The 14,333-nt window shown below is 38.1% G+C and overlaps 1 protein-coding gene and 1 long non-coding RNA gene across 4 annotated transcripts in view; one reads left to right on the forward strand and one right to left on the reverse strand.

Moving 5' to 3' along the window:
• LOC144312976 (uncharacterized) overlaps positions 1 to 10,148 on the forward strand; it is a 64,836-nt gene extending 54,688 nt beyond the window's left edge. Inside the window, exon 5 of the long non-coding RNA XR_013378618.1 lies at positions 9,822 to 10,148. This is a non-coding gene — a long non-coding RNA (uncharacterized LOC144312976). The remainder of the gene's footprint in view (positions 1 to 9,821) is intronic.
• WDR70 (WD repeat domain 70) overlaps positions 1 to 14,333 on the reverse strand; it is a 309,184-nt gene that overhangs the window by 18,923 nt on the left and 275,928 nt on the right. For all 3 annotated transcript variants that reach the window (XM_077896170.1, XM_077896169.1, XM_077896171.1), the window contains 4 exons: positions 13,159 to 13,259; positions 11,470 to 11,549; positions 9,359 to 9,475; positions 6,838 to 7,000 (listed from right to left, as the gene is read on the reverse strand). In XM_077896170.1, coding sequence (XP_077752296.1) covers positions 6,838 to 7,000; positions 9,359 to 9,475; positions 11,470 to 11,549; positions 13,159 to 13,259 — 461 coding nt within the window. The remainder of the gene's footprint in view (positions 1 to 6,837; positions 7,001 to 9,358; positions 9,476 to 11,469; positions 11,550 to 13,158; positions 13,260 to 14,333) is intronic.

Genomic DNA, 14,333 nt, shown 5'->3' on the forward strand with positions numbered 1-14,333 from the left:
ATTTACCCCAAAGATACAAATGCAATGAAACGCTGGGACACCTGCACCCCGATGTTTCTAGCAGCAATGGCCACGATAGCCAAACTGTGGAAGGAGCCTCGGTGTCCAACGAAAGATGAATGGATAAAGAAGATGTGGTTTATGTATACAATGGAATATTACTCAGCTATTAGAAATGACAAATACCCACCATTTGCTTCAACGTGGATGGAACTGGAGGGTATTATGCTGAGTGAAGTAAGTCAATCGGAGAAGGACAAACATTATATGTTCTCATTCATTTGGGGAATATAAATAATAGTGAAAGGGAAAATAAGGGAAGGGAGAAGAAATGTGTGGGAAATATCAGAAAGGGAGACAGAACATAAAGACTGCTAACTCTGGGAAACGAACTAGGGGTGGTAGAAGGGGAGGAGGGCGGGGGGTGGGAGTGAATGGGTGACGGGCACTGGGTATTGTTCTGTATGTTAGTAAATTGAACACCAATAAAAAAAAATAAATAAAAAAAAAAAAAAAATTTTATGCCTGGAAACAATAAGCAAACTGAGTGAAAAAGTATTGAAAACAATAGGAAAACAAGATAAATAGCTGTATATAAAATAAATACTGATATATACATTGCAGTACATATATATGTGGCCACAGAGCATTTCCATATACACAAGAGTTATAAACTCAGCAGAAAATTCTATTTACAATGCCACAAAAAGATAAAATAACTAGAAACAAAATTAAAAGAGAATGTGAAAGATCTATATAAAGAAAACTTAAAAATACTACTGAGAGATAAAGAGACGTGATTGAATAGAAAGACATACCCTGCCCTTGGTTTAAAAGAACCAATATTGTAAAACTCTGTCTAAATTAATATGCACATTAACTCACTTCCAATACAAATATCACCAAGAATTGGGGAGGGGGCAGGTGTTTACTCTGATAGCTTAAAGTCATAGAAACCTACAAAAATATACAAATTTTAATAAGAAGAATGAGAACAGGCAGTCTTTCAACAATGAAAACAGTCTGATACTTCTACTTGAATAGACCAAATAATAGAGCAGAAGAGAAAGCCCAGAAATGGGCCAAAATTCATATGGAAGTGTAGAGTGTAATGATGTGATTTCGATTCAATAAGGAAAACTAGATTATCCAATTAGAAAGTGTTACAGGAACTGGATAACCAACAGGAAAAAAATAAATTGGAGCTCTACTGTGGTAGGCTGAAATATCCACCTTAAATCCCTGGAAGCTGTAAATATTACCTTTTTGGAAAAAAGTCTTTGTAGACGTGATTACGGATTTTAAGATGAGGCGATAATCCTGATTATCCTGGGTGGGCTCCAAATGACATCATGAGTATGCTTGTAAGAAAGAAGAGGAGACCAACACAAAGCACAGGGCAAAGTGAGCACTGAGAATAGACTGGGATAATGTGACTCTGAACCAAGCTAGCAGGCAACCTCCAGAAGCTAGAAGAGGCCTGGAACAGAGCTTCCCCTAGAGCCTCTGTATAGAGTGTGCCTCCAATGACACCTTGATTTCAGACTTCTGGCCTCCAGAACTATGAGAATACGTTTCTGTTTTACAGGCCACCACGTCTGGGGTAATTGGTTACAGTGGCCACAGGAAATGAATATACCCTTCTCACTCCCTTCACTAAAATAATTTCACTAAAATAAAAGATTTAACTAAAAAAAAGTATTAATGGAAAGATGGGAGAATTTGAAGAATTATTTTGAATGTGAAGGCTTTCTTAACTAAAACAAAACCCAAGCAGAAAAAAATTCCTAAATCTGCTTACGTTAAAATACATTTGATAAAAAAAAAAAAAAATACATTTGATAGCAAACTGCTCCAAATAAATTTGTGTGCGTTTACATGCAAAGCAAATTACTGAGGTATCTCCATAAATATTGAAATGATACTGCTGATTATTGGGTGATATTAACAATGTATAATTTATGGGAAAGTGTCAAAGACCTTATTTACCATTGAAGAAAGTGAGACAATGAAAATATAACTTTTAGAACTTACTGGATAGTAGGTCCTTGCTAGACCCCAGGCCAGGAAGCTGGCCTTAGAACTTCCAGGCTATTGTTTTAACTTCTAACAACTAAAACTTCTTTCATCTTTTGATGAAAGATCTAGCTTTAATATCATATATAATTTTCATGTCTCAGATTTTAAGGAATCCATGCACATAGTGAAAAAAATCCAGCAGTGCTATCAGGCAGACTATGGAACTTGGAAAGCCCCTTTCATTTCACCCCCTCCACCGAACCCCAGCACCCTGCCCATCATCTCATTCCTGCTCCTTTGTTCTCCTACTTAAAAGATACCTACCACCCACATTTCTTGTATTTCCTCCCAGAGGGAGTCGTGTATAAATGATCAGATATGTGTGTAGTTACATCCACTGTTTAAAAACATAAGTATGCAGACAGCATGTTTTTTATAAGCTGGTTTCTGTTTTTGCTTGTTGGTTGGTTGTTTTACTGGAGATTAGGACATATCCATCCATATGTATCTAGCTTATTCTTTATACTTTCTTGTTATCTTCAATTGTATAGATATACTTTTCTAAAACAATATCCCATTGAAGGATATTTACATTTGTTCTCAGTCTTTTGCTTTCATAAATAACACTGAACTTAGTATCTTTGGACATACATATTTGCCACATGTGCAAAACTTCTGGACACAGAATTGCCAAGTCAAAGGGTATTTGCATTTTAAATTTGAGTAGACAGTGCCAAAGTTTTCTCCAAATGATGTTCACTATGTTCAGCAAATTTTAAAACATGGCTCTGTTGATTCTTCTCTCCCCAGCTATTTTTTTTTGTATGTTTCTAAATAAGTTTCTTTGAACATAAAAAAAAAAAATCCTAATAGTACTAGAAAATAATGACTCCGTCAAAAACAGAAGTGTCAACAGAGGCATAATCTATAAGCTTATCTGACTGCCAATGATGTGTTGACATCCATTAGCTTATACACACACAGATTCTATACAAAAAAAGGCTAAATGCACACTATTTAGCTGGCCAGCCTTGATATGACCCTCTTAGCTGTTGTAGTATTATCCAACTAATTGTTCAGAGATGTTCCATCTGTACTGTCTGGTTATTAGTATACATTGTGAACAACCACCACTGATATTACATAGTCAAGTCTGTTCTGCTACAGCATGTACAGCAGAGGATGCAATGCTCCTCCTAAGAAGCCCACAAATCTCTTTAGCATTTTTTTTTCTCTTTAGCATTTTTGTGTGGGGTGCTTTCTCTCACAACAGCAGGACCTATCCCTTTGTCAGAGGGCAGTTTGCTAAAGTCCTGGGAAGCTGGAAGTACCTGGGAATGTTTCCCCCTCCACCCTATCTCCAGCCATTAGCAAGGATCAATAGATAACTGGAATATAAGTACTCCAGTTACCATTCCTGTGACCAGGGTCTCCAGGGTTACCTTGCAGAATGAGCCGAAGTGGCCATCTCTGAAACTTTGCTTGACATACCCTTACTTGGCTTCAATACTTCTCCACTCTCCTATTGGTTTCTCTATGGATGCTTTCTAATAAACACCTTTATATGAATCTTTTTCTCAGGATCTACTTCTAAGAAACCCAAGCTAAAACAATGTGTTTTTCCTTTATGCAAAGGAGTTCATAATGATTAGCAGACAAGGAACTGATAGTATAAGATGTATGTTGAGTTGGTTCATAATTGATTTTTTCCAGCACATTAATGTTCTGAAAAGTGATCAAGGTCCAGCTTTTTCATAATTTAAGAGAAAAGTTTAATAATATATGAAGACATCAAGAAAAAACTTGAATACACCTCTTACAAAAACACATATGCATAAGTTTATGTACTATAGCACTGTCAGCAACTGCAAAATACCAGAACAACCTAAATATCCACTCACAAGAGAGTGGCTGAATAAATGATGATACTTCCATAAATGAAGTACTATGCAGCAGTGAAAAAGAATGAGAGGGAGCTCTATGAACCAATGTAGATGATTTCCAGGACATAATCCTAAGTGGAAAAAAAAAAAAAAAGCAAGGCCCAGAAGGGTATTTATATTATACTATCCTTCATGTAAGAAAAGAGAGGGTAGAAGAAAATACAAATCTGTTCTCTTGTGCAAGAAACCTACAGGAAAGTGAACCAGAAACTAAAGAGATAGGCTGCCTATGAGGGAGAACATGGAAGGTGCTGAGAGAAGCAGGGTATGCAAATGAGGGAACAGAGAGGAAAAGCAAGTCTTTTTTAAGGCTCTGGCTCCTAACACTAGATTAATACTTTGCACACCCTACACATACCTCCCAAATAAACAGAACATAGGGGAAACCCAAAAAAGGAATGCATACTAATAAATGGTCCTAACTGCATTTCAAATGAATTACAATACCACTCTGACAAGAGTGGAAAAGAAAATCTCTCTTCCAAGTAACTATGAAAAATAACCTCTTGACTGGATGCTGTAAGGCTAAAAGGATGGGGGAAAACTACATGAATGGAGTTAGGGAAATCCTGGTTAGAGAAAATGTTTCTCACAGGTGTATGGATCAGCAGTTCTGAAACTATACGTATACTACAATTGAACAAATAAGTAAGTATTTTGTTAGTAATGAGAACTAGGTTTTTCATTATTGGAGAAAGAAGTTAAAAACACAGGAAGAAGAAAGGTAAAATGAAACGGGCATAGGATTGAAATCAAAGGCATCGCTATAAACTCAGTTTTTAAAATATAAATACAGAGGTGTGTGTGTGTATACATGTACGTGTGTGTTTCATAGGTTAGCATATATATATATATATATATATATATGTTCTGATTTTGTTTGTTTTTTTGTTCATTTCTGTTCTTAGTTTTATATTTCTGATTCAAAGTTGTTGTTATTTTTTTTCATATCTCCAAATATTGGTTTGAGGATGTTTTATTTCATTTTGAGTGTTGTTGTGCTCATTTTCTTCTGAGTTATGTTTTTTGGGTGAGGGAGGGGAAGATTTCCACCACTTGAAATGTTCTGATTCACTTTTTTTCCTATAGTAGTTCTGTCTATGTGTAGCCCATTCTTTCCTGTTTGTATTCACTTCATGGTCAAGAGTTCTGGATTCAAGAACACTTCTAAGTTTACTTTCTCTTTCAGAAAAAGAATATATATATATATTTTTTTTTTTCCAAGTTTTGTCAGCTAAGAAGACCTAGGAGGATCTAGAAGCAATGACACTTCAATAGCAATAAGCACATCTAGTACCAGCATCTTGGTTTTTAAACATTGTTCTCAAACAAAAGGAACCTAAAAAAAGAAGTAGTTGATTCCAGGACTGGGGGAAGAAAAACAAAGATGACTCTAGCATATCTTGTAGTATCAGAATGTAAGGAAGTGCTCAAAAAAATAGAGGGACTCGTCGAAAGAGGACAGGAGTTATTCCAAAGGAGATTTTCTTGGCCAAAGCTGGAACAATTTGAGCAAAAAACTAAATAATGGTAATACTGGATTTTTAACCCATAAATAAAGTATTTGAAAGTACATATTGATATAAAAAATACTTAAAAAAAGGGAGAGTTAGGAGAAGGAACGATTCTTTCTTAGTAGAATTCCAATTAATAAATGTGGAAGAAGGAAACAGAAAATCACCATTAGGCAAACATCACAGTAATAACTGCAGCAGGCAAACTACCCATGGATAATAAGATTAGAAGTTTGAGGAGGGACAGAATTTATAGTCATAAAAGATACCACCCCAAAATAATTTATTAACTCAAAAGAAATGACAGTGACTTTACAGTGGAGAAACTTGGCAGACATGACCTTAACCAAGGATCAAGGTCAGCATCACCAGTAGTAAGACATATTGACATGACATCCTTGATGTGATGCACCAGAAAGGAGACAGCATTAGTTCTGTGTATTTCTTGTCAAAAATGCATAGTTTTGTTCCAGTCGTGAGAAATATCAAACAAGCCCAAACTGAGAGAAGCGTACAAAATAACAGAAAAGTGTTCTTCAGTGAACAGTGTGTCAAGGTCATGAAAGACAAGAAAGTATGAGAAACTGTTAGGACTGGATGAGACTAAGGAGAAGCAACAACTAAATGTAAAGTGTGATCCTGGACAGGAACCTGGAACAGAGAAAGGATAAACTGGGGAAATTCAAGTAAGGTCTGTAGCTTCATCAACAATATTGTAGCAGTGTTAATTTCCTGGGCTTGCTAAATAATTGTACTGTGGTTATGTATGGTGTTAACCTTAGGGGAAGTTAGATGAAGAGTGTACATGAACTCTGTACTATTTTGCAATTTTTCTGGAAGTCTAAAATTGGTTTAAAATGAAAACTTAAGAATCCAACAATTTTACACTACCTTTCTCTAGTGTAAATGTTCTTGGTTTAGAGGCTTTAGGAACCACTATATGTTCATCCACACTGAGCTATTTGAGGGAATCTGAGCAGGCAGGCTCTACTTTGCCTATGTACATGTTACTTCCAAACACAGCTCTGCAAATAAAAAGCATGCCTTAATGACAGACCTACAAACTGCTACCGTTTATCTGCTTTTAACCCTCCTCAACTAAGATAACACATATGGGTTGTATTTTTCCTTTTTTAACCAGAGAAGAATGGGCTTCACATAATGGGCTTACAATAGGCCATAACTGATGGAATTGACCTACTTTAAAAATTTACCATTGTAGAGTCCTATGACTATGAGTACTTGGCTCAAGAATAAAACAAGAAATGGGGAGTTAGAATCTCAAAGCAGCCATTGTTACATTATTTCTAATTCACTAAACATAATAATTTTTTTCTATTTTTAAAAGGCTGTTTTCTTACTTAGAATATGCTGGAGAAACCCAATATGGGTTGTCTTCAGCTGCTTTAGCATGCCGCAGAATGGCTTCCCGGGGATTACTGTCATCAGTTTTGTCCAAAGCAATGTTCTTCACAATGTATGATGACAGAGTGCCTCCATGGGTTCCAACCCGGCCCCCACGACCTGTTTCAAAGGGGGAAAAAAAAATCAAAACTAGAATGAGCACAATAATATAGAAGTATTCCTTGTATGTACTATACTTATATGAAAAGGTTGAGAATCCCTCAGTGCTGGCTTCCAAGGTGGCAGGTTAAATGAGTAACATAATGAGGCCAGAGCTTCAAGTTTACTGGATTTTTATCACTCCCTATGGAATCAAGGGTTTGAGCACTCTGGAGCTTATTCAGACCTTGGCTTGAAGCACACAAATCTCAGGAGTAACTTCAGTATCATCTCTTCAGCTTTCCTTTACAATCATCACAACTGAAGTAGGAAATCATCAAACCTTAACTTCCCTATAACATTTTTAAATAGAAAGAGATGGTTTTTTTATGTCTTAGCTGTTTAATCTACATAGTGGTACCAATGCAAGGAGGAATTACAAATACTTTGCCATGTATAAGCCTTGAAAAGATTCCTTAGGTATTATAATTTGAAATTCATTTAATAAAAATAACCAGTATTAGGGCACCTGGTGGCTTAGTTGGTTAAACAGCTGAGTCTTGATTTTGGTTCAGGTCATGACCTCAGGGTCCTGGGATGAAGTGCTTGCTCTCTCTCTCTCAAATAAATCTTAAAAAAAAAATTAACCTGTATTTGTTAAATGTCTATCTTAGCTTTAAACATATCTTAGGGATTGCCATCTTCCAAGTACCTTGTAGAAGAAAAAACCAAATGAGTTAAATACCCTGATTCACATTATTTTACAGTACTGGAACCGCTCTAGTAGACAGAAAGCTCTGTAAGGGCAAGGGTTCGCTCCGTGATGGATCCCCACAGCTAGCCTGGTGCCTAGTACTCAAAAATGTATGACTTTTTAGGAAGATTTAAAACACACACATGTGAAGAGCCAAACTGTGCTGTAAGATTAATTCTATAAATCAAGATAAGAGGAAACTAAATAAGGTAGGAAATAATTAATTGTGAAACAATTTGTGTGGCCACTAACTATTATAGTTCTTAGAGGAAGGAGAGAGCTTTTCAGGCTGAGGTGGTTGGGGAGGTCTTTAAGGAGAGATGGATCCAATTTGGGAAAGCTTTGCAGGCAGAGGTCATTTTCAGAATGAGCAAAATGGTTTCAGAACAAAAATACAGAAAGAGGACAATTCAATGGGCATTTATGGGCAGGAGTGAACTGATAGTCACATCAGAAGATCAGAGTAGGAGAGAAGTGAGATGGAATGCTCAAAAGTGGGTTAGAGTCAGACTGCAGAGAACGATTCTCTGGAAATTCAAATGGACAGTGGGGAGCTTATAAGCCAGAGGAGCTGGAGATAAAAGCTCTATAGAAGATGGATGGAAGCAGGCTGGGAAGGAAAGAGAACAACTTGAGATAAGGTGCCTAGTTAGAAGGGCTTTTCAATAATCTAGGTAAGAATATTATTTAGGAACTTTGATTAGAATGATGGCAGAGAAAATGAAAAAAAAAAAGTTAAGATAGATATGTGAAATGTTTTCAAGGCTGAAGCAGCAGGCCAAATAGATGTAGGCTCAGGTTCAGGATGAATAAACAAGTCAAAAGCTACAGGCAATAAATAAATAAATAAATAAATAAATAAATAAATAAATAAATAAATAAATAAAAGAAAGAAATTTAAAAAGCTACATGCTTAGGAGCCTAGGAAAACAGAAACCACACAAGTAATAACTAGTAAAATGGGATCCAGTAAACCTATGTGTTATATAATAGCCAATGCTGCCTCGCTTTCTTCCGGTCCTTCCTTCCTTCGTTTCTTCCTTCCTTCCTTCCTTCCTTCCTTCCTTCCTTCCTTCCTTCCTTCCTTCCTTCCTTCCTTCCTTCCTGTCTTCTTTTGGGAGGAGGTGGTACCTACTTTCTTAAAAACTCTAAGGACTGTTACTCATCCTCTAGGGGAATGGGCAGCTCCATTTTATCAACACAGAATTAAAGGATGGCCACTTTTCCCTTATGTGAAACCTAATCCAGCTTGGATTCTGGTCAAGGTACCCAAATGTTGTATATAAAGCTAATATTGAGAGCAGTGGTTTTAATATGACTTCCAGGAGCCCTAGAGTTCCACCAAGGTCACCTAAAAGGGCTCAAGTTAGAGACCCAGCAGAAAGGACTCCAGGCTTCCTCTCTATGCACAGCAGCTCCATTTTTATCAGTTTTATGCACCAGGATTCTGCATCCTTAAGCAAAAAGTTCCAATGCTAAAAAGCAAATGTTTGAAAACCACTATGTGGTAAAATCTCTCAAAGACAAAGCAGCATCCAGGAGCAAAAGATCATCCCAATTCTCTATCAGTGACCCCACCCTGCCCCTCCACCCCCTTTGCAGGTCACAAGCTAGATCACAGTCACCTGGGCCTGCTACAGGAGGTTCGGGTTTATGAGACTTCAGGGGATCCAGTCTGTCCTTCTCCAGCTGTTTCCTTGTACTCCGCTGGCGGGGCTCACGGAACATAGGCAAGGCATGAGCTACGAGAAGTCACATTTGAAAAATTTTATTATAATAATAACCCTTCCATCCAAAAACATAGCTGAAGCATGACTAACTTGAAGATGAAATGGAAGTCATAATGACAGCCTTCATCTAATAATAAAAGACAGTCTTACTGTAACCAATTAGCCAATTTTGTTTGAGACCAGACTTCATTGTTCACCTCTCCTGGCAACTAATGGCACTCAGGAAATACTGTCAAATAGTGTCACGGAAACACTGGTGAGGTTCCCCATCTCCCAAACCATGGGAGGCAGTTAAACTTAATTTCTGTGGTTTTGAAATGAAACATTTAATGGGACTGCTCCTTATTTTTTCTTACAGGACCGAAATGTGAATGATGCCAACAGCTTGCCTGTCAGCCCTGAAGTCTCCTCAGACGCCTCACAAACACTGGAATCACTTCACACGTTTCTGAAATGTGACCACCTCTCAGGAGGAGTTGACAACACTGAGTAACCGGAAGGGAGGAACACTTATCCCACTGAAACTGGGATAAAGGTTGCCCTGAGTGCACAGGGGTGCCTGAATCTCCTGGCACAGTGACTTGATGGAGACTTTTCCCTACTTCTATATGGGGGACAAAAGAATAAGAATCAAAGTAGTACTTGTCCAATTGCTATTAGTTGTTCACTCAATGTCAGAAATAAATTTTATAATTTAAAAGAATATATGAATGTAAAAGGGAAATAGTGGTTCCACAGGAAAGCGAGAGGGTTTTTGAGGAAAAAAATTAAATAATGATCTTTTTCTTTACCAAAAAAATATATCAGAATAATTTCTTTGGATCCTTACATGCTGAGTAAAATCTCCTTTAAAAGATAAAACTTTTTTTCCAGGGGAGTGGGGTAAAGAAGGTAATGGATTAATAGGGGTTCAAAAGGAATTTATAATATGAATGACAGAAACGTCTAAAATACCTCAGAAACTCTTCCAGTATCCTCCATCCCCGAGCACCAGCTGGGCTAGGACCATCTCACTCACCAGTAAAACCTGCCTGCCTTGAGTCAGGGGAGCTGTGAAACACAGCCACCCGTCATTCTGTTGGGCAACACGACACAACAGTATTTTTAGGAGGGGGAAAAATAGCTTTTCACTTCAAACGACTGGAGGAATTTAAGTAGGCCGCATGTAATTACATGAGCTAGACTGGTTGTGACACTGACTTTTAACACTTCTGCTCTTGCAAAAAGTGTCATGGGATCTCCTTACTGATCATAAGCTCCAAGGGACTAGGTCTTACAGGAGACCCACCACCAGGGACAAAATCCCAGCAGTATAGCGCCCCCTGGGCTTTAGACTGAGACCTTGGTAAAGTCCACAGGGTATCTGCTCATCACAACTGCTACTGCATCCAAGATGTCCTTCTTAGCTTCTACCTGTGACAGGTCTGAGGCTCTGGCTCTGGGAAACACAAATCTGCCAGGTTAAAACAAGGTTGTGTGACAAACCTGAGAGAAGCTGCTTATTCTGGTAATATTTCTGGTACCCCAGGTAGTTCATTTTATGTCCAAATGTCTTTGGAACTACTGTCACAGTCTTGGAGGGAACTGAAGGAGACCCTTCACCTAGTCTCCTCACTCTCTTGATAAAGTTCAGTTGTTCAACATCACACTGCAAGTCATTGGTAGAACTGGACAAATCCAGGTCTCCTGATTCCAAGACCAGCACTCTTTCTTGTTTATTCTTAGAACAGATTGTTATTCTTTAAAAGGCTGCTATGGAGTAATGCATTAAGCTCAAATAGGCTTTTCCCTTTTGGGTTGAAAGTTACATGAAATTACCCTGTCTCTGTGATGAGTTACAGAAGCTAAAGCTATTGGCTGTTACATGACTCACAGTCCTGTCTACATGGTATTGTGTAATATACGCCTGGACTCTGAAGACTTTTTCTGTCTCTAAAGCCATGAGATCAACACCACACTATAGTAGAAGGGAGAGAGATGATGGAGAGATCATGCTAACAACTTACGGGTGATGATGTAGTCCTGGGTTAGAGTCTCAGCTTGTTTCGCCTTCCGCTGGGTTTTAACCACACATAATTTTGCTCCCCTGGGGCAGATAAAAGCACAGTATTTTCTTTACTTGGTCTTATAAACAGAAAGTCATGTCAAAAGCATTAGATACTTTCAGGAACACACTCTGTGCACACCATCTTGCCAAGTCCTTGACTTTCTAAGGGATAGCAACAGATGGGGCCTTGGTGATAAGGGATTAAATTTATGGGAAAGTAAGTCTGTCAGTCAGTGGTTACTACTGAGTAAAAGGATTGGAGGGGTAACGGGCAACAGAACATTAGTTTGAGAAATTTATAGAAATAGCTTAAAATTTAAGATCTCAGAGAGATACAAACAAAATTAACCAACCTTTTTACCCTGAAGGTCACAGGGTTCAAATTTTAGTTTATGTCTCAGATGAAAGCAACCTGGGTGGTCTACACCCCAACTGGCATTTGTCCACATCTCAAATATAAGAGTACAAGTGTCTGGAACTGAGTTGGCTTGGCAGTGCTGCCACGGGGCAACTGCCCAAGAATGTGTGGGATTAACCAAAAATTTGATTAGAACATTTCACTTCTCCTTAGCAATAATTAGCTATCCCTCTCAGGAGGAGCAAATACAAATACAAAAATTTCTTAAAGATTCCAAACCGGTGCTATCAAATGCGACTCATCGTTTTCTCAAACGAAACAGACTCTCTCATTCTAATTACATTTTCAATTTCTTTATTAAAAAACAAACAAAATCCTATTTGTTCTTAAACAGCAAAAATTTTATTTTATAGGGCAAGGATTAAAACATTAGTCCACAAAGTTCCAAGGGAAAACAGCACTGTCTGCTTCTATTCAGATCCAAATTATAGCAATGAATATTCATTGAGAGGATGAGTTTCCTTTCCTCAAAAAGGATGTGGGACCTCAAAATAGGTTTATGGGGGGTCCCAATGAATTTAGCATGTGAATTTTAATATTAGCTAACCAAGGTTTACTCTAAAGGAAGAGCTAGTCAAGTACTGTATCTAAAAAGAGAAACAAAATTATCCTTTTTTGGGGTGGTGACAAATGTTCACCTTTGTGTCCAGAGAAAATGAAAATAATTGAGGAACTAATTGAGCCTCCAGTGAAGTTTTCAGATTTTTGAAACACATTGGTATGTTAAAGTCTAGCATTTGGGGTGGGCATGGGGTCGGAGAGGAAATAAGTTGTGCTATCCCCTTCTGCTGGCAGAGAAGCACCCCAAAAATCCAAGCCACTACCTGATAAAAGCCCAAACAGAAAGGGAACAAAACAGACCAGCTATTTCCATTTCCTGTTGTTAGTCTTCTACTTTGTTAATCCCTTACATGTATCACTGCTAATGCCATGTCCAGGGTGGTATGCAAAGTGGGCAAGACTTTTTTCCCCTTTGCACTCAACATCTCAGCTAAAGAACTGCAAATCCCCAGGAAACTTTCACTTTGAATTCTGTATGGATCAAGGGCAATATCCAAATCCTCTTAAAAGTACAATACCAGGAGTTTGAGGCTTTACTCTGTGCCAGCTGCATTTTCTAAAAGAGTGGATCTCCATCAAAGGGGGAAATAAATAAAAGCAGAGTGGGAAAAGAAGCCCTTCCCCCCAGTTGTTGTCATCCATCTAAAACAGGCAATACTTATGAAATACCTCTGGCTCTTGTTGGGGTCATAATAGACTTTAGCCAATCCATTTCCAGTTCCTACCATGATTTGGTTCAGCTTTGGATGCCACAGGCAGCGGACTACACTCTGAAAAAGAAAGGCATGGTAATCAATTTAAGAAGCCAGATAAAAATTGGAAAAATCCTGCTGGTTCTTTGATGGCTAATTTACTACACTAAGTATCATCTTGACAGCTACCTGTAATTTGTAGGACATTTTCCTCTAAACCACAAGGTTGTGTCCCTGAGGTTAAGTTCTATTCCATCACTTATTATATGTGTGATACTCTTTAAAATTGAAAAAGATGTTGCTTCCTGACACTGCTCCTCCCTTTTCCTGACAACCTAGCAACCACAAAGTTAGGCTTCCCCAGCTCCATTGCCATGTGAGGCTGGCATCTTGGAATGCTAAACCCGCATAACTCAGTTCTGCTTACCACTGAAGCAGATTTAGATCTCAGTGTTTCATACACACAATATGTCCCTCTGGACAGCAGACTGAAGCCAGGTGGTTATTGTTTTTAGTTCACAAAGATCCAAATCTCATAAAGCTTTTTCAGGAACAACACATATTTGCAGGCATTGAATAATATCTCCCTATCTATGAGATAAACCAGCAGGACAATAGCAGAAGTAAAACAGAGATACAGCATACAAAAACTTGACATTAACCTGAATGAAAAACTATTTAGGAGAAGGTTCACTGGAAGCTATGATCCTTTGAATTCATTACTGGTAAGGAAAATAAGTGGTGCTCTGGGGTCAAAAAGAATGAGTTCTCAGTGAGAACTACAACCTGTTTTTAATTTTTGTCTGCAGTAAGAGGGCTGAGGTGGGAGGTTCAGCAGGGATGGAATGAAGGGGGAGAAAGATGGAAGCTAAAATTGGTACACAGAGACACCATGTGCTAGGTGCTGCAGATCTCGCTCTGATAGAACAAGTAATGAGCGGAAACATCAATTCAAGATTTATTAAGAACCATCATGTGCCAAGCAACATACAGGAACTAAGGATAAAAGGGTACAATTAACTACCGCTATTTTCAGTTTTTTTTTTTTTTTAATTTCATTTATTTATTCATGAGAGACACAGAGAGAAGGCAGAGACATAGGCAGAGGGAGAAGCAGGCTCCTTGCAGGGAGCCTGATGCGGGACTCAATCC

This window comes from Canis aureus, chromosome 4 (genome assembly GCF_053574225.1).
Source record: "Canis aureus isolate CA01 chromosome 4, VMU_Caureus_v.1.0, whole genome shotgun sequence".
In the NCBI taxonomy this organism is placed as follows: Eukaryota; Metazoa; Chordata; class Mammalia; order Carnivora; family Canidae; genus Canis; species Canis aureus.